Source organism: Rhinoraja longicauda, chromosome 4 (assembly GCF_053455715.1).
Source record: "Rhinoraja longicauda isolate Sanriku21f chromosome 4, sRhiLon1.1, whole genome shotgun sequence".
Taxonomy (NCBI): domain Eukaryota; kingdom Metazoa; phylum Chordata; class Chondrichthyes; order Rajiformes; family Arhynchobatidae; genus Rhinoraja; species Rhinoraja longicauda.
Genome location: NC_135956.1, coordinates 86,754,206 through 86,777,227, shown reverse-complemented (window position 1 = coordinate 86,777,227; position 23,022 = coordinate 86,754,206). Strand labels below are relative to the sequence as shown.

At 43.8% G+C, this 23,022-nt stretch overlaps 1 protein-coding gene across 2 annotated transcripts in view; it reads right to left on the bottom strand.

Moving 5' to 3' along the window:
• LOC144592950 (transcriptional activator GLI3-like) overlaps positions 1-23,022 on the bottom strand; it is a 341,472-nt gene that overhangs the window by 125,937 nt on the left and 192,513 nt on the right. For both annotated transcript variants that reach the window (XM_078398314.1, XM_078398315.1), the window contains exon 4: positions 19,939-20,044. In XM_078398314.1, coding sequence (XP_078254440.1) covers positions 19,939-20,044 — 106 coding nt within the window. The remainder of the gene's footprint in view (positions 1-19,938; positions 20,045-23,022) is intronic.

Here is a 23,022-nt window from a genome sequence, read left to right as displayed (position 1 = left end):
TCACCCGTTCCTTCTCTCCTGAGATGCTGCCTGACCTGCTGAGTTACTCGAGCATTTTGTGAATAAATACCTTCGATTTGTACCAGCATGTGCAGTTATTTTCTTATTCTTTCACAAGCTTAAAAGTAATTTCGGTGGATTTTGGGACCCAGCTGTGAAATGCATCAACTATACTGAACCCAAAATCGGCCGAAGTCCTCCTTGAAAAAAATGACTTTCACATGCTTGAAGTGTAGGAAAATAACTGCAGATGCTGGTTCAAATTGAAGGTAGACACAAAATGCTGGAGTAACTCAGCGGGTCAGGCAGCATCTCAGGAGATAAGGAGAAAGGTCTCGACCCGAAACGTCACCCATTCCTTCTCTCCTGAGATGCTGCTGCCTGACCCGCTGAGTTACTCCAGCATTTTGTGTCTACCTTCACAATGCTTGAAAGGCGCTTCGGTGGATTTGAGGACCCAACTGAAAGGCAGCAACTGTATAACCCATAATTGGCCAAGTTCTCCTTGAAGATAATAAATTATCCTTAGTTTCTTCCCACAGGCCATCAGGACTGTTAACTATTATAACTCCAGGGACTAAATTTTGTCCTCTATATTAACTTTAATTTGTATGCTGTAACTGTAATTCTTATTTTGCACAATCCGCAGGCATTGCCACTTTCATAGAAACATAGAAACTAGGTGCAGGAGTAGGCCACTCGGCCCATCGAGCCTGCACCGCCATTCAATATGATCATGGCTGATCATCCAACTCAGTATCCTGTACCTGCCTTCTCTCCATACCCCCTGATCCCTTTAGCCACAAGGGCCACATCTAACTCCCTCTTAAATATAGCCAATGAACTGGCCTCAACTACCTTCTGTGGCAGAGAATTCCACAGATTCACCGCTCTCTGTGTGAAAAAAAACCTTTCTCATCTCGGTCCTAAAAGACTTCCCACTTATCCTTAAACTGTGACCCCTTGTTCTGGACTTCCCCAACATCGGGAACAATCTTCCTGCATCTAGCCTGTCCAACCCCTTCAGTTTACTGCACATCGTGTATGTGTGTGTGACAAATAAACTTGACTTGACTTGAATTAAGGCTCCCTGCAGCAAGTTAAAGCGACCTTGTGCGACCAGCGCTTTCTAAAAGAACAGTTGGAGATGAAGCAGTATTTGCTTATCTCACTCCTGCTGCATGCGTGTGAAGCTAATTTGTCCCGTTCTGATCACAAGAATCGGCTTCGCCTCTTAAATTGCATAATCCATAAAGAGTGGAATGCACACAGGACAAGTCGCTAATTTTAGCAGGGGTAAAAAATTCACACAAGCACAACGAGAGGTTCGGGGCCAACGCCACCTGTGGGCCAAACAAGTACACTTACTGCCTCTTACCTCCACACACACTCGACAAACTCTGCAAGGCAACAAATTGCAGGATGGGCTTTGACACCCACCCCGGTCAGTTGCATTAAAATACCCCTACCCAGTGCTTAAAGATCGACGCAGAATGCTGGAGTAGCTCAGCGGGACAGGCAGCATCTCTGGAGAGAAGGAACGGGTGACGTCTCAGGTCGAGACCCTTCTTCTGACTCGGGTCTCGACCCGAAACGTCACCCCATTCCTTCTCTCCAGAGATGCTGCCTGTCCCGCTGAGTTACTCCGGCTTTGTGCGCCCATTTGCTTGACCTTGTTACCTCAGGATGGGACAAGATTCGCTGGGTCACCTGCAAACTCCATTTATGTCAGGAAACATGACATGTCAATAGACAATAGGTGCAGGAGGAGGCCATTCGGCCCTTCGAGCCACAACCACCATTCAATGTGGTCATGGCTGATCATTCTCAATCAGTACCCCGTTCCTGCCTTCTCCCCATACCCCCTGACTCCGATGCCCAGCCCATTATATCTGCAGATGGATGCACATAGACTTTATTAATAATAATATAATAATAATAATAATAATAATAATAATAATAATAATAATAATAATAATAATAATAATAATAATAATAATAATAATAATAATAATAATAATAATAATAATAATAATAATAATAATAATAATAATAATAATAATAATAATAAAAAGCCGCCTTTATTTTCATTGTACTTAGAGATACAACGAAATTAGAATATATAGTATAAGAAAATAACTGCAGATGCTGGTACAAATCGAAGGTATTTATTCACAAAATGCTGGAGTAACTCAGCAGGTCAGGCAGCATCTCAGGAGAGAAGGAATGGGCGACGTTTCGGGTCGAGACCCTCCTTCAGACTGAAATTCAACGAAATTAGGAGAGCTACTGATCAGAGCAACCAAAACAAGTTAAAACAAGTTAAAAACACACCCAATACGTCATTTAAACGCTTAAAGTAGTAAATGAATACATGTTTATCACACCTAGGTGGAATATTGCACTTGGGAGAGTGTTGTGTTTTTTAAGACTGTTGGCAGATCAATTTCCCTCCTGGTAAATCTAGTTCCACCGTATCGGATCATACGTAGACAGTAGTCCAGTGCCACACGAAACGGCTGCATAAAAATGTAAACGAGGTGGTGACAATTTCGGATGCAAGAGACCCGACCATTAACCCAACAGCTGTTTCTCAGGCTGAGACCCCCCCACCCTTATTGGTTGGGATTCACTCCCCTCTTCCTCCCACCCATGAAAACAAAAACACTTTGGAGTAACTCCAGCTTTTTGTACTTATTTAAGAATAAGGGGTAGGCCATTTAGAACGGAGATGAGGAAAAACTTTTTCAGTCAGAGAGTTGTGAATCTGTGGAATTCAGTGCCTCAGCAGGCAGAGGAGGCCAATTCTCTGAATGCATTCAAGAGAGAGCCTAGATAGAGCTCTTAAGGATAGCGGAGTCAGGGGGTATGGGGAGAAGGCAGGAACGGGGTACTGATTGAGAATGATCAGCCATGATCACATTGAATGGCAGTGCTGGCTCGAAGGGCCGAATGGCCTCCTCCTGCACCTATTGTCTATTATCTATCTTTTCTTCACTTTAAACCAGCATCTGCAGTTCCTTCCTACACACATATTTATTCCCTAACCCAAACGATGCCAATTACCGCAGATAAAACCGAATTGAGTTGAGCACATGATGGTAAAAACTAACTAGCTAATGATATTTATTCACAAAATGCTGGAGTAACTCAGCAGGTCAGGCAGCATCTCAGGAGAGAAGGAATGGGTGATGTTTCAGGTCGAGACCCTTTTTCAGACTGAAGAAGGGTCTCGACCCGAAACATCGCCCATTCCTTCTCTCCTGAGATGCTGCCTGACCTGCTGAGTTACTCCAGCACTTTGTGAATAAATACCTTCGATTTGTACCAGCATCTGCAGTCATTTCTTAAACTAGCTAATGATGATCGCAAGAAGTGAAAGTTTCAGCGAGGAAATGCACAAATCACGAGCGCAAAGGCAAGTCGGCCAGGAGAATTTGGAGACAAGACTTCGAGGAATGTTAATCGTGCAGGAAAGCAGTGGTCCAAGGGAAGACAGCAAACGGCGTGGGAAGAAACAAAAAATAAACAGTTCGACAAAAGGAGACAAAAGCAGCCAAACGCTGGTGTTCCGGGCGCTTGAATACATTCAGAGTCTCCAGGATATGGCCAGCCCATCAAAGGGACACAAAAGAACAAAAGCCCAAAGTTGGAGCCCACAGTTCGGAGCAGTTACTAAAATATTTCCGACAGGCTGGAGATGTTCCACCGGACATTTATCGTCTGAAGGGTTTTTTTCTGTTGCGTTTATATTTCGAGTATGTTTGTGCATTTCTCGGAGCACATGGTATTGGGGGTAGGGTACTGACACGGATAGAAAATTGGTTGACAGACAGAAAGCAACGAGCGGGGATAAATGGGTCCCTTTCAGAATGGCAGGCAGTGACTAGTGGGGTACCGCAAGGCTCGGTGCTGGGACCGCAGCTATTTACAATATACATTAATGACTTGGATGAAGGGATTAAAAAAAGTACCATTGGCAAATTTGCAGATGATATAAAGCTGGGTGGTAGTGTAAGCTGTGAGGAAGATGCTATGAAGTTGCAGGGTGACTTGGACAGGTTGTGTGAGTGGGCGGATGCATGGCAGATGCAGTTTAATGTGGATAAGTGTGAGGTTATCCACTTTGGTGGTAAAAATAAGAAGGCAGATTATTATCTGAATGGTGTCAAGTTAGGAACAGGGGACGTACAACGAGATCTGGGTGTCCTAGTGCATCAGTCACTGAAAGGAAGCATGCAGGTACAGCAGGCAATGAAGAAAGCCAATGGAGCCAGTGAAGAATGTTGGCCTTCATAACAAGAGGAGCAAAGAGGTCCTTCTGCAGTTGTACAGGGCCCTAGTGAGACCGCACCTGGAGTACTGTGTGCAGTTATGGTCTCCAAATTTGAGGAAGGATATTCTTGCTATTGAGGGCGTGCAGCGTAGGTTTACTAGGTTAATTCCCAGAATGGCGGGACTGTCATATGTTGAAAGACTGAAGCGGCTAGGCTTGTATACACTGGAATTTAGAAGGATGAGAGGAGATCTTATCGAAACATATAAGATTATTAAGGTATTTATTCACAAAATGCTGGAGTAACTCAGCGGGACAGGCAGCATCTCTGGAGAGAATGAATGGTTGATATTTTGGGTTGAGACCCTTCTTCTCCAGAGATGCTGCCTGTCCCGCTGAGTTACTCCAGCATTTTGTGTCTCCCTTTGATTTAAAACAGCACCTGCAGTTCATTCCTACACAACTGAAAATCTGTTATATATTTGTTGTTTTTGTTGTATCTGATGGGCCTGTAAGGCTGCAGCGTGTATGAATTTCATTGTTTCAGGTTATATTTGGTGCATATGTCAAATAAACACTCTTTACGCTTGAATGGGACTGGTAAACAAAACTGTGGGTTAAAAAATAATTAACATTACTGCGTGATAAACAACTAAACAGCGCCTGAGACTCAGGTTCGATCCTGACTACGGGCACCGTCTGTACGGAGTTTGTACGTTCTCCCCGTGACCTGCGTGGGTTTTCTCCGAGATCTTCGGTTTCCTCCCACACTCCAAAGACGTACAGGTATGTAGGTTAATTGACTGGGTAAAATGTTAAAAAAATTGTCCCTAATGTGTGTAGGATAGTGTTAATGTGCGGGGATCGCTGGGCGGCGCGGACCCGGTGGGCCGAAGGGCCTGTTTCCGCACTGTATCTCTAAATCTAAAAAATCTAAAAAAAAATCTAAATGCTTAGAGGGAAAAGCAATGGCAGCCCCCAAAACACGGTGTAATCATCAAATAGTTGAAGATGCTGCTTTATACATTTCATGCAATTTATCTGCTCTGTCTTTGTCATTGGAGTGCATCCAGTTCGCCTTTCGTGCAAACGAGCTGCAGCTGGTAAGATGTGGATTGATTTCGTAGCATCCAACGGCAGCATTTACAACTTAACACAAATATAGATAGACACAGAATGCTGGCGTAACTCAGCGGGACAGGCAGCTACTCTGGAGAGAAGGAATGGGTGACGTTTCAGGTCGAGACCAATCTTCAGACTGCAGTCTGAAGATTGGTCTCAACCTGAAACGTCACCCATTCCTTCTCTCCAGAGATGCTGCCTGGCCTGCTGAGTTGCACCAGCGTTTTGTGTCTATCTTCGGTTGAAGCCAGCATCTCCAGTTCCTTCCTTAACACAAATATAGGTGAGGGAATTCAACACCAGGGCGGGCAACGATTGTCATTCTTCACGGGTCGTGATCCACACTGGTAGGTGGATTAATAGGATGAGATGCTGCAGGCACATTTTGACAAGTTAGGGGAAGACGTCAATAAATAGTGCCATACACAGTGAGTATGGATGGAGGAGGATAATGCAGATGAATGGGTGAATATGGACATGGTGTAGGAGGGAAGGCTTTGGTTTCAATAGACACTAGACAATAGACAACAGGTGCAGGAGGAGGTCATTCAGCCCTTCGAGCCAGCACCGCCATTCAATGTGATCATGGCTGATCGTCGTTTCTTTGGGCATTGGGATCAATTCTGGGGAAGATGAGATCTGTGTAGCCCAAATAAGTTGCAAGTCACGAAGAATGGAATCGACATCCTCGTGGGTTGGTGTGATGAGGGATGTTTTGCGCTATCTTCGTACGGTGGACAGGAAGGTGAACAAAGACTGAGTAGTGAGAAAAGGAGAACTGCAGATGGAAGGAAGAAAGCCAGTGGCAGTCTGAAGAGATGAGCAAACAAAGGTCAGTAAAAAAAAAAAAGACAAAAAGGAATCTTAAAGAAAAAGATAAAATGCTGGAAATACTAAGCAACTCAGTAGAGGGAAACTGAGATGATATTTCAGATCAGATATGCTAACTGCCAGCAGTTTTACTACCATACATCAATAATATAGATCTTTATACAAGGCATAAAGAGGTGTTGATGAAAAAGTTTTACAATGATTCAAACACTGGCTATGTAATTGCCAGAGAGGAGGAATGCTTTACACTGCAGGAAGGTATAAATTAATCATTTGGGCAGAAAATTAAACTTAATCCAGAGAAGTGTGTTTCTTGGGTTTCTTTTTCAGCAGTTATTCTTTTCTTCCTTGTGTACTTAGTTTTTAGTTTTTAGTTTTAGAGATACAGCATGGAAACAGGCCCTTCGGCCCACCGAGTCCGCACCGACCAGCGATTCATTAACACTATCCTACACACAATAGGGACGATTTACACATTTACCAAGCCAATTCACCTACAAACCTGTACGTCTTTGGAATGTGGGAGGAAGCCGAAGATCTCGGAGAAAGCCCTCGTGGTCACGGGGAGCACGTACAAACTCCGTACAGACAGCACCCGCGGTCGGGGTCGAACCCGGGTCTCTGGTGCTGTAAGTGCTATGAAGCAGCAATTCTACCGCTGCGCCACCATGTCCTCCATACTTATAACGTATACTTTACATTTTCTTTTATTTTACTTGTAGCTTTTTGAGTGGGGGGGTGTGTTCATTCTGAAATCCTTAAAGGTTGCCCTACAGGTTAAAGAGACAAACACAATCTTTCCTTCACTAGCTATTGCACAGAGTACAAAAATAGGGATTTATGCTGTATCTGCATATGTAACTAGGTAGACCACTGCTTACACAGAAACACACCGAATTAGGAGCAGGAGTCAGCTTTATGGCTTCCAGGTAAATGTGGTTAGTGTGGATAGGTATTTGACGATCAACATAGACATAGTGGGCCGAAGGGCCTGTTTCTCTGTTGATGACTGATACTTAACCCACTCAAAGTGATAACACTGTTTCTACAAGGTTATGAGGGCTTTGGTGATGAAGCCAAAACTTAAATCGTTAAAATATAAGGATGAGGAACCTACTGAAGTCTAACCTTGCACCTTAACAGATCAGTTCATTCATAAATCTCTCCTTGCTTGAAGGATTATCGGAAGCGGTGCAGAAAGAATATCAGCCCTCAGAGATGAGTTTGATCCAAGGAGCTGCTTGTTTCACTGTTTTATTATTTCAGGACACTATGACAAGGAATATCCAACACTTTCAGATTCATTGGTAGGTCAGGCCAGATTATAGAAACATACAAAAAATAGGTGCAGGAGGAGGCCATTTGGCCCTTCGAGCCAGCACCGCCATTCATTGTGATCATGGCTGATCGTCCACAATCAGTAACTCGTGCCTGCCTTCTCCCCATATCCCTTGATTCCACTAGCCCCCAGAGCTCTATCTAACTCTCTCTTAAATTCATCCAGTGATTTGGCCTCCACTGCCCTCTGTGGCAGAGAATTCCACAAATTCACAGCGCTCTGGGTGAAAAAGTTCCTTCTCACCTCAGTTTTAAAATCAGTCTCAAATCATTAAATCATTAAATCAGTTTTAAAATCAGTCTCAAATCATTAAATCAGTTTTAAAATCAGTCTCAAATCATTAGCTGATCATCAGGAAAGTAAATCAAAAATAATCTAAAACATTGCTGTGTGGTACATCTGACTGACAGCATCAAAACCTCTGCAGTTGAGCACAGTGAATGTGACAGAGGCCATTTAGGCCAGCTTGTGGTCTTTTCAGAATTAAAACATTTCTTGAGGTCAACAGCTGCAAGCTAGAAAAGATGGTTTCATTCTAAATCTGATTCGTTCACCACGAAGGGCGGCACGGTGGCACGGCGGTAGAGTTGCTGCCTTACAGCGAATGCAGCTCCGTAGACTCAGGTTCGATCCTGACTACGGGCGCTGTCTTTACGGAGCTTGTACGTTCTCCCCGTGACCTGCGTGGGTTTTCTCCGAGATCTTCGGTTTCCTCCCACACTCCAAAGACGTACAGGTTTGTAGGTGAATTGGCTTGGTAAATGTAAAAATTGTCCCTAGTGGGTATAGGATAGTTAATGTGTGGGGATCGCTGGTCGGCGCAGACCCGTTGGGCCGAAAGGGCCTGTTTCTGCGCTGTATCTCTAAACTAAAATTCTTAAAAATCTGATGGCGACAAGTTGAAGACAAAAAATCCAGTCACGTTTTGGTTCAAGGTAGCAACAATTTTCATCTTCTTGATGTCTGTGGAGTGCCTTCTGTTCCAAGTATACAACAGATGGGCCCAAATTTTGAAAATCAAAGAAACATTTCATACCCTAAACAGACAGCTGGAGTATTTTATCCAAAATATAGGATAGTCACCATTCAAATGGTACACGAGTCCATAAAACATGGAGATTTTAAGAATCTTTAGCAATATTTTCAGTTCAAGTATTATTTTATTTTCTCTACTTTGTTGGTAACTCCATTCAAAATGGAATGACAAAATTGAGAGAAATGAAACAAACAAAACAAAAAAGCCCGTGAACTTGCATAGTTTGGAAAGTGGGGGGGAAACCAAAGCACCCAAAGGAAACACATGCAGTCACAGGGAGAACATGCAAACTTCACATAGACAACTCTACTAGTTACACCACATCACCCAGTGATATGTAATATAGTTTTTGGAATTAAATATTTGAAATATCATTTGAAACGGTTTGACCCCTTCGGTATCTTTGCATTTTGTATCTTCATGTTTTTTTAAAAATCTTAGCAACTGTATTAGCTACAGCACTCAATAGAATTCACTCATTCATTCATGTGAAGGCAAGATCAATCCTTTCATTTACCCAAACAAAAACCCTGTGATTGTTTTAAGACAGTTTTGCTCTAAGTTAAATAAGTAAAATCAACAAAAGACATCAACTTTGTTATTGTAGCTGATGAGTGTCTGGAATGAGTCGAGCTTTTGTTCATCTCTTGGTAAGATGCAGCAGTAATTCAACAAATGGGACATTTTCTTCTGCCTTCGACATTCTTCTGAATACAGAAGGCATGTTTTCTTCTGGCTGAGAGCCTGGAAACACTCAGATTACAATAAATGAACCTGGTCTTCACTGTCTGTTCTGTGATATTGTGGGCAATACTGACTTTTTTTTTAAAAAGGAAAGACCATTCTTTGTTTTTTAGCAGTATCATGTTTGCAGTTGACTGACCCTCCTGAAACCCAAGGAACTCAAGTTCTAACTTGATTGTAATTATCCTCTCATCTTATGATTATTTACAGGAACAAGGAAACACTAAATGGTTTTATAATTAATTCTGAACTTGGCTTTGTTTTGGACCGGGCAACAAAGTCAGTTTTCAGAAACAAATGCTTTATTTCCTCTCTGTTCTGCATCTCCGAGACAAAGCAGCCAAGATCATGGCTTGGTTTTCTGTTCCGTCCTGCTGCAAAAAATATCCTTGCCTTTAATAGTCGTTCGAGTATTGTGTTTTGAAAAGCCTGTCACAGTCCACTTCCTCGCAGATTAGAGGCTGCAACAGGTTTAACACTGGCCTCTAAAGGGCGAAGCTTAATTCTGGTTCAGTGCTTGCCAATGTTTCACTCAATATCTCCTTGCTTGACTAATACTGCTGATTACTGCACAAATAACCTTGCACTAAATTCCACAGGTTTTCAAACACCATGCTATCTTTTGGCTTCATTCCTTAGGTAATTATTATTGACAACATCTATAAGGTTTTATAAGGTCAAAAGGTAACCGCCTTTTGGATCATTACTTCCAACCCCATAATTTTGATACCCAATTTACAATCAATTTTATCACCTTTTGATTTGTAAACCTCCATGTAAACTGAGGTAATATATAGGTATCATCTCTGGAGGGAAGGAATGGGTGACGTTTCGGGTCGAGATCCTTCTTCAGACTGAAGGGTCTCGACCCGAAACCGTCACCCATTCCTTCTCTCCAGAGATGCTGCCTGACCCGCTGAGTTACTCCAGCATTTTGTGTCTACCTTCGATTTAAACCAGCAACTGCAGCTTTCTTTCCCAATACATAGACATGCTGCATTTAGTCCACAATATGTCCTGGTACTTTGAATTGGGAGTTAGGCATGCATTTTATTAAATGGATTATCGGTCAGGAGGCTGAGAGGACTATTTCCAAGTGAATAATCTAGTGAATCATCAGAGATGTTCAGGGTCACAAGCTGAAAGGTAAAGGGCAGAGTACTTTGCGATGCTCGCTTGTTGCTCTTTCACTGATGTTGGGATAAAGAATGTGCGTACTCAGTCCCACTGAGACATTAGAAAATACATTGCACATTACTGCGCGGATGCCAGCGAGTCTCACCTCTCCGAAAAGAAACCCTACTCACATAACTTGGTAAGAGGAGAACACACGCACCTTTAGTTTAGGCTGAGAATATTCAAGGACAACCAGAGGAGAAGCAATAGGAGCCACTATTGGAGCAGTGTGTGTGTGTGTGTGTGTGTGTGTGTGTGTATCTATTGTGTTGCTAAAGTTTGAGGCTTGAAAATGTTCAATGGCTCCACACTGTGCCTCACAGCACTGCTTCTATTGCAAGAATAATTCTGCCTAATGAACCGAGGCAAGATTCACGCACTTGACTCGGGAATGCTTCGAAGGCACCATTCTTGAGTGCATATTCATATGCTCATAGGTTAATATTATCACAGAGATAATTGCAGTTATTACTAACCCTAATAAGACCTGCCTAGAAAAACATAGGCAGGTTAATTTGTGATTTCCTTCCTTATTCAGGGGCAAATTAAGTGTCAAGTGGCTAATATGAAACATATTTCATTTTATGAGCTTTTAATTTAATTTTATTTCATATTATTGGTGGCACTAAAAGGATGCGGTCTTATCCAAATTAGCCTTGTCTGTGCAAACCTTTTGGACCCAATTTTTGACAACTGAAATAACAGGACTCTAACACTGGACATGACTGGGTGATGTCTACGATATCAGGGTATATCCACACTTGCAAATTCTCAGAGCTTGATGCACAAACAGCCCCCATTATTCTCCTTAATGCACACAGAGATTACATCAGATTTATTGCCTAGCTGCAGGCATATTTGCTCTGTAATTACAAGTCTGCAATGGCAGTCTGATTCGAAAAGTATTTGTAAAATATTAGGCATGTGTTTAGCGTTCAGTTAAGTGGGTTAAAAATGATTCCTTCTGTTCACTGTCGAAGACTTGCTTTAAAACAATTTCATTTTTTCTTCAGTCCATGCAATCACGGGTATGCACGGTGCCATCTAGATATCACGACCCATTTCGCACAATATTACCTTTGATTTCCTTGTAAATACAGATGTCTGATCATCCCTACAAACGAAGTATGATCTGAAAATACGTCTAAGCGCTGACTGTGACATTTTACACTAAAGAGTTTTAAATGCAGCTCTCAAAGAGCTCGCATGCCAAACGTTTCATGTTTCTTTTAATTCGCTTCTGGACATCAATAACACATTTGATGGGAGTGGATCTTTGGCTCGGTGACAGCATTCTCTACCGAGTTTGCACGAGACAATCCCCTCCTCACAAAGTCAATGCTCTTACTCTGAGTAATCCTTTGGGTTTTTCTGAATCATATGCACCTCTGGTTGGGTGTGGGTGGCTTCCTCACGTTGCTTGGGTTGTGGGAGCCCATCAAATCCTCCTTCCTTGTCGAACTAACCACCCTACAGGCTATTGTAAAGGTGGTTAAGACCAAAGAAGGAGCAAAGCCCATTAATCAGCTCGCGATTGCTTCAGTTTCTTCTTTCCGTTAAACCCCCCGAATGACAAGTGCGACAAAGCGGACAACATGTCAATTGATCCTCTAATAACAGAGATTCATGAATATATTTTGGCGCTCATTTCATTACCATAAGCATGGCTGGATGCGACATGGGTATTCCGCTGCATCAAAGGTATTAGCAATTGACTCGCGGTGGCACATTGATTGCATTTGTTAGTCAATTCTAATGAAACTAAATCAGCCCTTCAATAAATACAACTGGTGCATTTAGGGATGCAGCTGACCATAAAATGGTTAAATCTATATGCATTAAAAAAATATTTGTAGGCATCGACCTATTGTTTGCAATAAATCCATTATTTGCCTAAAATAGTAAATTTATCTCCTTCTGTCTGTAACTTATATTTCCTATCTCCTGTACTCTCGTTCATTTTTCTACTATCTTCCTTTAAGCCTGCGCTGTACGACATTTGTTACTTTGTGAAGATGGCATTCCCATCAATCATCATGTGCCTGTTTATGCAGACAGCACAGACCATGGAAATGTAGCGTGCAATTTCCACTGCCGGTAATCGCGGTGTTTCAGGACAGACTGTAACTTTACAAAGCAGCATCAAGTGCAATGATGACAAATTTCAAGCTAAATGCGGGTCCCGTAAAATCCTTCATGTTGCTCGCTTTCTCCACGATCTACTTTCATGAGCTCCAACGTTTCCTTTCTTCAACAATCTTGCATAAACATTGGTTTTGTCCGATTCGTAACGTTTCTAATTTCAAGAGATTCTAACCCATCTATATACTAAAACTCTCGTTTGTTTGTTTGTTTGTTCCTGAACTACAGCCAAAACGGTACACGACAGCGGGACAATTTCAGGCCCACCTTACTCACCGTCGTCCCTTTGGTGCTAATGGAAGAAGCTTCATTGAAATCGGTGTTATATTTTTAAAGTTATTCACATTTTAAAGTTTAAATCTATCTCCTAGGGAGGGAGGGGGGAGGGAGGGAGGGGGGAGGATGGAGGATAAGGGGGGGTTGAGGGGGATGGAGTGGGGGGAGGGGAGGGAGGGGGGAGGGGAGGGAGGGGGGGAGGGGAGGGAGGAGGGAAGGGGGAGAGAGGGGGGAGGAGGGATGGAGGTGGATGGAGGAGGGAGGAGTGGGGGGAGGGGGGAAGGAGAGGGTGCTGCACCAATGCAGGAGAGGCTTGGGCCCAACGGGTCCACTTGGTCTAGTATTAACTTAAAAAGTAATGGTATACAATCATACTATCATATTAGCATGGCTAATTGATTTTATAAATCTGAAATTCAAGAGGTTTTGTTTTTCCCAAATGAGAATCAAACATAGCATGCTCTTAAATAATCCCATGGTTATCTTTCACTGGGAGTTGAACATTAACAAGACAGGAAAAGACCTGACCCACAATTAATTATTTGGTGGAAGTCACCAACAGTATGAATTTACAAGTATCACTGCTTGAGAGAGAGAATAAACCATTAGTCAAAGTGTAAATACCGGTGTAATGTTAGCTGACATCAACGGAATCAAAGTCTATACTATATGACTAGGTCACAGTTATAAGGGCATATTAGACATAGACAATAAGTGCAGGAGGAGGCCATTCGGCCCTTCGAGCCAGCACCGCCATTCAATGTGATCATGGCTGATCATTCTCAATCAGTACTCCGTTCCTGCCTTCTCCCCATACCCCCTGACTCGGCTATCCTTAAGAGCTCTATCTAGCTCTCTCTTGAATGCATTCAGAGAATTGGCCTCCTCTGCCTTCTGAGGCAGAGAATTCCACAGATTTACAACTCTGACTGAAAAAGTTTTTCCTCATCTCAGTTCTAAATGGCCTACCCCTTATTCTTAAACTGTGGCCCCTTGTTCTGGACTCCCCCAACATTGGGAACATGTTTCCTGCCTCTAACGTGTCCAACCCCTTAATAATCTTATACGTTTCGATAAGATCTCCTCATCCTTCTAAATTCCAGTGTATACAAGCCTAGTCAATCCAGTCTTTCAACATACGACAGTCCCGCCATATTGTGAAGACTCTTGCTGCAGCAGATATTTAATCTATTTCTAACATGAAGGGCTCTGATGAATTATGATTTCTGATGCCCAGCTCTGGATGGGACAGAGGAGTAACAATGTGGTGCTTATATGCTAAAACCTGTTGTTATGGACTGTCAGTATACCAACGACCCAGCTCATCCCTTTCTCGAAAGGCACAAACCAGTGATTTCCACCTTCTCCATCAGATCGTCACAGAGACACCACGACACGTGCGCCTCAAGTCACGGCGCCCCTTTGCCACGCAAGCCCATGAGCTGCTCCGTACAACACTGTCCGACACTTCCAAGGCCACCTGGGTCAAGTCGAGATGGAGAGACCACCAGTGGAAGTCAGAGGAACCATCTAGGCTACACCACTACATCGGTGAACCCATGGACAGTGAAGAAAGCCAATGGAATGATGGCATTCATAACAAGAGGAGTTGAGTATAGGAGCAAAGAGGTCCTTCTGCAGTTGTACAGGGCCCTAGTGAGACCGCACCTGGAGTACCGTGTGCAGTTTTGGTCTCCAAATTTAAGGAAGGATATTCTTGCTATTGAGGGCGTGCAGCGTAGGTTTATTAGGTTAATTCCCGGAATGGCGGGACTGTCATATGTTGAAAGAGTGGAGCGACTAGGTTTGTATACACTGGAATTTAGAAGGATGAGAGGGGATCTTATCGAAACGTATAAGATTATTAAGGGTTTGGACACGTTAGAGGCAGGAAACATGTTCCCAATGTTGGGGGAGTCCAGAACCAGGGGCCACAGTTTAAGAATAAGGGGTAGGCCATTTAGAACAGAGATGAGGAAAAACTTTTTTAGTCAGAGAGTTGTGAATCTGTGGAATTCTCTGCCTCAGAGGCCAGTGGAGGCCAATTCTCTGAATACATTCAAGAGAGAGCTAGATAGAGCTCTTAAGGATAGCGGAGTCAGGGGGTATGGGGAGAAGGCAGGAACGGGGTACTGATTGAGAATGATCAGCCATGATCACATTGAATGGCGGTGCTGGATTGAAGGGCCGAATGGCCTACTCCTGCACCTATTGTCTATTGTCTATTGACATCCCTGGCCAGGACCTGCCCCGAAAGCAGTGGATAACCCTCAATCGCTCGAGGACAGGCGTCGGATGCTATGAAGTAGCGATGAAGAGGTGGGGTCTCGTGGACGGTGCCTCCTGTGAGTGTGGGGACCCAACACAGACAGTGGAGCACGTAGTCACCAGTTGCCCCAAATACTGCCCACCGAATGGTGAACGAGGTCTGATTGACCTGGACGATGACCCGTCGGCCTGGCTCGCCTCAACGGAGCTGCAGGTCTAGAAGACACACGACGGAAGAAGAAGAAGAAGAAGCTCATCCAAACAAAGTATCTTCAATATACTGTACTATCATTGATCTCAAAGGACAGAATTAGTCTCAGTCATGACCACTAATTTATTAAATATATTCCAAGGGTTCGTAAGTTATGTGGCCTCTATGTTTATTTAGATTTAGAGATACAGATTTTGAGATACAGCGCGGAAACAGGCCCTTCGGCCCACCGTGTCCGCTCCGCCCAGGGATCCCCGCACATTAACTCTACACACACTAGGGACAATTTTTACATTTACCCAGTCAATTAACCTACATACCTGTACGTCTTTGGAGTGTGGGAGGAAACCGAAGATCTCGGAGAAAACCCACGCAGGTCACGGGGAGAACGTACAAACTCCGTACAGACGGCGCCTGTAGTCGGGATCGAACCTGAGTCTCCGGCGCTGCAACTCTACCGCTGCGCCATGTGCCGCCCATATTTTGTGTCGGGAATGTATGAGGCTTAAAGGTAACTGGACCAAGTGGACGACCCGTTGGGTCCAAACCTCTCCTGCATTGGTGCAGCACCTTCTCCTCCCCCCCTCCACCCCGTCCCCCCCTCCCCCTCCCTCCTCCCCTCCCTTTCCGCCTCCCCTCCCCCTACTCCATCCCCCCAACCCCCTTATCCTCCCTCCTCCCCCTCCCTCCCTCCACCCCCCTTCCTTCCTAGGAGATAGATTTAAACTTTAAAATGTGAATATCTTTAAAAATATAACACCGATTTCAATGAAACTTCCTCCAATAGCACCAAAGGGATGACGGTGAGTAAGGTGGGCCTAAAATCGTCGCGCTATCGTGTACCGTTTTGGCTGTAGTTCAGGAACAAACAAACAAACAAACAAGAGTTTTAGTATATAGATGGTATTCTTCAGACCCCATAAGAAACTGTTTATTCCCACTCTGACCTTGCCTCCTAACCCCAAGGACCCACCTTCCATGGGTCTACTTGCAGCTGTTGCTAGCGTCCTAGCCAGTCAACATCCTCGTGAAAACCAGCAGGCTGCCTCTTCAGGGCCGAACAGGCAAGCAGAAGTCACTGACCCAAACAGCATGCGATGATTGATTAATGTGTGCTCGACTAAAGGCGCGGAAGTGCGAAGCAGTGAATGTCGGGCCCTCCACTGGTTGAGTAGGCACCCGCCCACAGCACCAGCAGAATCTAGACTCAGCTTTTGCGAGCAGATAAATATTTAAACTCACCACCACCACAAGGACCAGCAATTTTAAATGAGTGGCGAAGAGTGCAGAATTAAGTGGTTTAGGACAATTTATTTGACTCAACATTCTATAATACCCCGAAAGGACTTCATATTGATTTTTTTTTTTGCAATGGCCACATTTTTGTTTCCCCTCATTAAATACAGTGCCATATGCCATCCTCTGAACAGTCAGCATCTCTGGCGAGAAGGAATGGGTGATGTTTCGGGTCGAGACCCTTCTTCAGACTGAGAGTCAGGCTTTTTCCCCTGACTACTCTCAGTCTGAAGAAGGGTCTCGACCCGAAACGTCACCCATTCCTTCTCTCCGGAGATGCTGACTGCCCCACTGAGTTACTCCAGCATTTTGTGTCCACCTTCAACAATGAACTCTTTACCTTTAAACAGAATCTATTTCCCAAATTCTAACAACAACCGGAATGCTCCTCTCGATTTAAACCAGCACCTGCAGTTAGACAATAGACAATAGACAATAGGTGCAGGAGTAGGCCATGGCGGCACGGTAGCGCAGCGGTAGAGTTGCTGCTTTACAGCGAATGCAGCGCTGGAGACTCAGGTTCGATCCTGACTACGGGTACTGCACTGTAAGGAGTTTGTACGTTCTCCCCGTGACCTGCGTGGGTTTTCTCCGAGATCTTCGGTTTCCTCCCACACTTCAAAGACGTACAGGTATGTAGGTTAATTGGCTGGGTAAATGTAAAAATTGTCCCTAGTGGGTGTAGGATAGTGTTAATGTACGGGGATCACTGGGCGGCACGGACTTGGTGGGCCGAAAAGGCCTGTTTCCGGCTGTATATATATGATATGATATGATATGATTCGGCCCTTCGAGCCAGCACCGCCATTCAATGTGATCATGGCTGATCATTCTCAATCAGTACCCCGTTCCTGCCTTCTCCCCATAACCCCTGACTCTGCTATCCTTAAGAGCTCTATCTAGCTCTCTCTTGAGTGCATTCAGAGAATTGGCCTTTAAATGCCTTCTGAGGCAGTTCCTTCAAAAAACATGCTATGAACAGTACCAGCTTGTTTATCTTAAGCTACGTCTATTAATTACTGCAGGCATGTGGAGCTCGACAACCTGTCACACTACACAGTGAAAGATCCCATGAAAGACTAAAGAATCAGTTAATCAGCCTTTAGCTGATATTATGTGATATGTGAATAGTTTACGACTGTTGTATTGCAGTGTTTTATGTCGGTGTGTACAGGCAGGTGACATCTTGATTTAATGTCTCATCTCAAGGTGGACTCCACTGACAGTGCAGTGCTCTTCAGGTATTGCAACAAAATGACAGCCTAAATGCTACCCACTCAAACATTGATGTATGTTGAATCCATAATGTTTCAACCTGCTAGAAAACGTTACTAATTGATCCACATCAACTATCTGTATTGCACAGAAGGCAAGCTTCCAGCAGTTAACTGATGCCAACCCCAGCATTCACAGATTTGTTTCACAAAATGCTGGAGTAACTCAGCGGGCCAGGCAGCATCTCGGGAGAGAAGGAACGGGTGACGTTTCGGGTCGAGACCCTTCTTCAGTCTGAAGAAGGGTCTCGACCCGAAACGTCACCCATTCCTTCTCTCCCGAGATGCTGCCTGGCCCGCTGAGTTACTCCAGCATTTTCTCGAGATGAGCTAGGAGTTGATTGCTCCTCCCGAGTTGTCCTTGAGAAGGTAAGCTACCTTCTTAGCTAGGTGTTAGCCTCAGTCTGAAGAAGGGTCTCGACTGCCTTCTGAGGCAGAGAATTCCACAGATTCCATGCTAACAAAAAGTTGTAGTTGGTTCATATTGGAATAAGTGAATTTTCGAATACTTTAATTAGACACATACCTGCAAAAAAAAAACCCTCTCTGGCACCAAAAAATGACTTTTACAAAATATACCTTCCACTGATTTTCCCCATCTTAATTCATTTCCATTTCTGTACACTTGATATTGAATTCTATATTCTAGTTTGCACTTTGCTTTAGACTGGAACCTTTGAGGGTGATAGCACAGAGAGTTGATGAAGGCAGAGCAAGACGTCATGTGGCAAGATGGTCAAAAAAGTAAAATCCCATGGGATCCCCACAGGCTTAGGTAATATTTATATTGTGGAAGTACTTTCCTTAATAGAGGTCAGAAACCTAGGGACTAAATCTTTAAAGTAAGTGTAAATAGGTGCATGATGGTTGGTATAGACTGAATGGGCCGAAGAGCCTGTTTCGATGCAGTTGTGATTATTACCTTCTCCAAGGGCACATTTAAAATATATATATATATTCATTTCAGGGATGTGGGCTTCTCGGGATGAGCTAGGAGTTGATTGCTCCTCCTGAGTTGTCCTTGAGAAGGTAAGCTACCTTCTTGAATTGCTGCTGTCCTTAGTACCTGGGTACACCAACCTAAGCCTGTGGGGATCCCATGGGATTTTACTTTTTTGACCATCTTGCCACATGACGTCTTGCTCTGCCTTCATCAACTCTCTGTGCTATCACCCTCAAAGGTTCCAGTCTAAAGCAAAGTGCAAACTAGAATATAGAATTCAATGTCAAGTGTACAGAAACGGAAATGAAGGAAGATGGGGAAAATCAGTGGAAGGTATATTTTGTAAAAGTCATTTTTTGGTGCCAGAGAGGATTTTTTTTGCAGGTATGTGTCCAATTAAAGTATTTAAAAAATCGCTTATTCCAAAATGGACCAACTACAACTTTCTTGTTAGCATGGAATCTGTGGAATTCTCTGCCTCAGAAGGCAGTGGAGGCCAATTCTCTGAATGCATTCAAGACAGAGCTAGATAGAGCTCTTAAGGATAGCGGAGTCAGGGGGTATGGGGAGAAGGCAGGAACGGGGTACTGATTGAGAATGATCAGCCATGATCACATTGAATGGCGGTGCTGGCTCGAAGGGCCGAATGGCCTCCTCCTGCACCTAATGTCTATTGTCTATTGTCATGCTTTATTATAAAGTAACAACTCATCAAACCCTTCCCTGTCTGCGAATGCCAAGTTTCTCACTGTGAAGCAACTGGTGCAAAGGTTAATCGTAGAATAATAAGACAATTCGCTGCTAGTCTCATCGCAAAGAATCAAAGCTAATCTTTAAAAACAAACTCTGATGCTGAAGTAAAGAGTACCATTTCCTTTTTATAGAAAAAAAATTGGGTGCACATAATCTCATTTGACTGGACCATGTAAACAATTAATCACATACATTTCATGATATGTTGTAGTTAACCGAGGCTAATCAGTACAGTGAGGAATCATACTTACAGGTGGAGCGGGGCGAGAGGAGTTGGGTCATAGTGGTAGCGCCCTTCGTGATGTCTGGCATCAATTGGAACAGGTGGATGGAAGGATGGGAAAAGCGGGTGTGGAGCTGAAAAGTGAATTAAAAAAGAGGCTGAAAATCTCGAGGCAAATCTCAAAGCTCATTTAACCATCACAGAGTTGCATGGAATTTGGTCAGCATTACATTTGACAAATGTAAGATTTCAAGATCAATTTTGTTGTCACATGTACCAATTAAGGTACAGTGAAATTTGAGTTACCATACAGCCATACTAAGTAAAAAGCAACAAGACACACAGCCAAATAAAACAATAAAATTTAACATAAACATCCACCACATCCATGTATTTTAGAAGAAGATCGACACTTCTTTATATTAAAAATATTATCTATTCTCATTTTAGGCGAGGTAGCTTTTTTTTCAAATTTGATTGGCAAAGTCGAGGTACCTTGACCTCAGTGTGAACAGATTTAGGGCTCAAAGTCCACTCCGGGGAGTTGAGTACGAGTCCATTATTCAATACAAACCTGTCCTGCTGAAGGTGCGACCTTTGAAAAAGAAGTCTCACCTGACCACTCAGATAAATATCAAGACTCAAGAGTGTTCAATTGTCTAAGGTAATGACAATGGAACAATGAAATTCTTACTTGCAGCCGCAGAACTGGTCTGTAAAAACAATACGCATAGATAATGTACAGTCAAAAAACAGTTAATCAGTAGCCCCAATATTAGTGCACAAAAACCCCAGAGTTTTTAGTGCAAACAAAGGCAATCCATGGTCCGTATTTGCTGTTGGCGTTGCGTAGCGTTCAAGAGCCTGGTGGGTGTTGGTAAGAAGCTATTCTTGAACCTGGTGGCCATGGTTTTCAAACTACTGAACCTTCTTCCCAATGGTGGGAGTGAAATGCGGGCATGACCAGGGCGGTGTGGGTCTTTGATGATATTGGCTGCCATTTCGAGGCAGTGCCTCCTGTAGATCCCTTCGATGGTGGGGAGGTCAGTATCTGTGATGGACCAGGCAGTGTCCACCCCACTCGCTGTAATCTTCACCCCTGGGCATTCGAGTTGCCGAACCAGGCCATGATCCAATCGACCAACACGCTCTCTCTCGTATACCCGCAGAAGTTCAACATACGTCGACATACCTCACTCTCCTTCATCTTCCATGGAAGTGGAGGCGTTGGTGAGCTTTCTTTATGATTGATCAATGTGCTGGGACCTGGACAGATCTTCAGAGACATGCGCGCCCGTGAACTTGAAGTTGTAGACTCTCTCCATCGATGAAGACAGGTTCTAGGGACCCTCGGCTTTCCCCTTCTCAAGTCAACAATCAGCTCCTTGTTCTCGCTTGCGTTGAGAGCGATTGTTGCTCCTGCGCCATTCATGCAGATTTTCAATCTCCCTCCTGTGCTCTGATTTGGTAATTACCCGTTAATCGACCAACAACAGTGGGATGATTAAGAGATTTAAAGATGGCATTGAAATTCTGTCTGGCTACACAGTCAAGGGTAGAGAATGAGTAGAGCAAGGTTCTGAGCACACAGCCCTGTGGTGCTCCTGTGCTGATGGGTCTGAAGAAGGGTCTCGACCCGAAACGTCACCCATTCCTTCTCTCCTGAGAAGCTGCCTGACCTGCTGAGTTACTCCAGCATTTTGTGAAATAAGTTATCTCATGCACTATTGTGGAGCAGAACGGGTGGGGAGTTGATCTGATGTCCTAGCAATTTTTTACCCCTCACCCAGCATAGATATGATTATAGAGCCATAGAGTTGTACAGCATGGAAATAGGCTCTTCGGCCCAACTTGCCCATGACAACCAAGATGCCCCATCTGTGCTAGCCCCACCTGCCTGCGTTTGGCCCATATCCCTCCTTCCCATCAACGTTCCCATCCCCAATCATCTTTTCATTATTGTTTGAGGTAGGTGGTTGCCTGCAAAGTGGCTTCTGCAATTGCAAAGTTCTAACAGCGACTGGATTTTACAACTATTTCATTGACTTGTAGATATTTTGCATATTCAGGGGCTTAAAGGACAATTCCATCACGCCTTTGCTCCTTTGGGAGAGTCCAGAACAAGGGGCCACAGTTTAAGAATAAAGGGTCGGCCATTTAGAACTGAGGTGAGGAAAAACTTTTTCAGTCAGAGAGTTGTGAATCTGTGGAATTCTCTGCCTCAGAAAGCAGTGGAGGCCAATTCTCTGAATGCATTCAAAAGAGAGCTGGATAGAGCTCTCTTAAGGATAGCAGAGTCAGGGGGTATGGGGAGAAACAGGAACAGGGTACTGATTGAGAATGATCAGCCATGATCACATTGAATGGCGGTGCTGGCTCGAAGGGCCGAATGGCCTCCTCCTGCACCTATTGTCTATTGTCTATTGTCTATTGTCTATAAAAGATTCTAAAATGGATTAGTAACTGAGAAAAGAACAGTGATACCCAGTGCCAGTCCTATGATTGGATATAATAGTAAATTACGTTCAAATATGCCTCCTGTCCCATATTCTGCCAGTTTAATGATAACAAGGTATAAAGTATTACATTTACACCTTTGCAATAGGGATGGCTGGTTATTTAAAAGCCCAATTTCTCTCTTTTTTTTGCTCACAGCCAAATTCTAAAGAATATTCATATAAGGGGTGGCACGGTGGCGCAGCGGTAGAGTTGCTGCCTTACAGCGCCAGAGACCCGGGTTCGATCCTCACTGCGGGTGCATTCGGTACAGATTTTGTACGTTCTCCCCGTTCTCACGTGGATTTTCTCCAGGTGCTCCAGTTTCCTCCCACACTCCAAAGACGTACAGGTTTGTAGGTTAATAGGTTTGGTATAAATGTAAAGTGTCCCTAGTGTGTGCGGGATAGTGTTACTGCGCGGGGATCGCTGGTCGGCGCGGACTCGGTGAGCCCAAGGGCCTGTTTCCGCGCTGTATCTCTAAACGAAACTAAATAAATGAAACTAAATCATCTGGAGAGAAGCTTAGATCAAATCACGAGACATCACTAAAAACTGCTTTTAAATCTCTTTTAGGTTGCGCAATCTAACCAAACAATCAACAAAAAATTCTCTT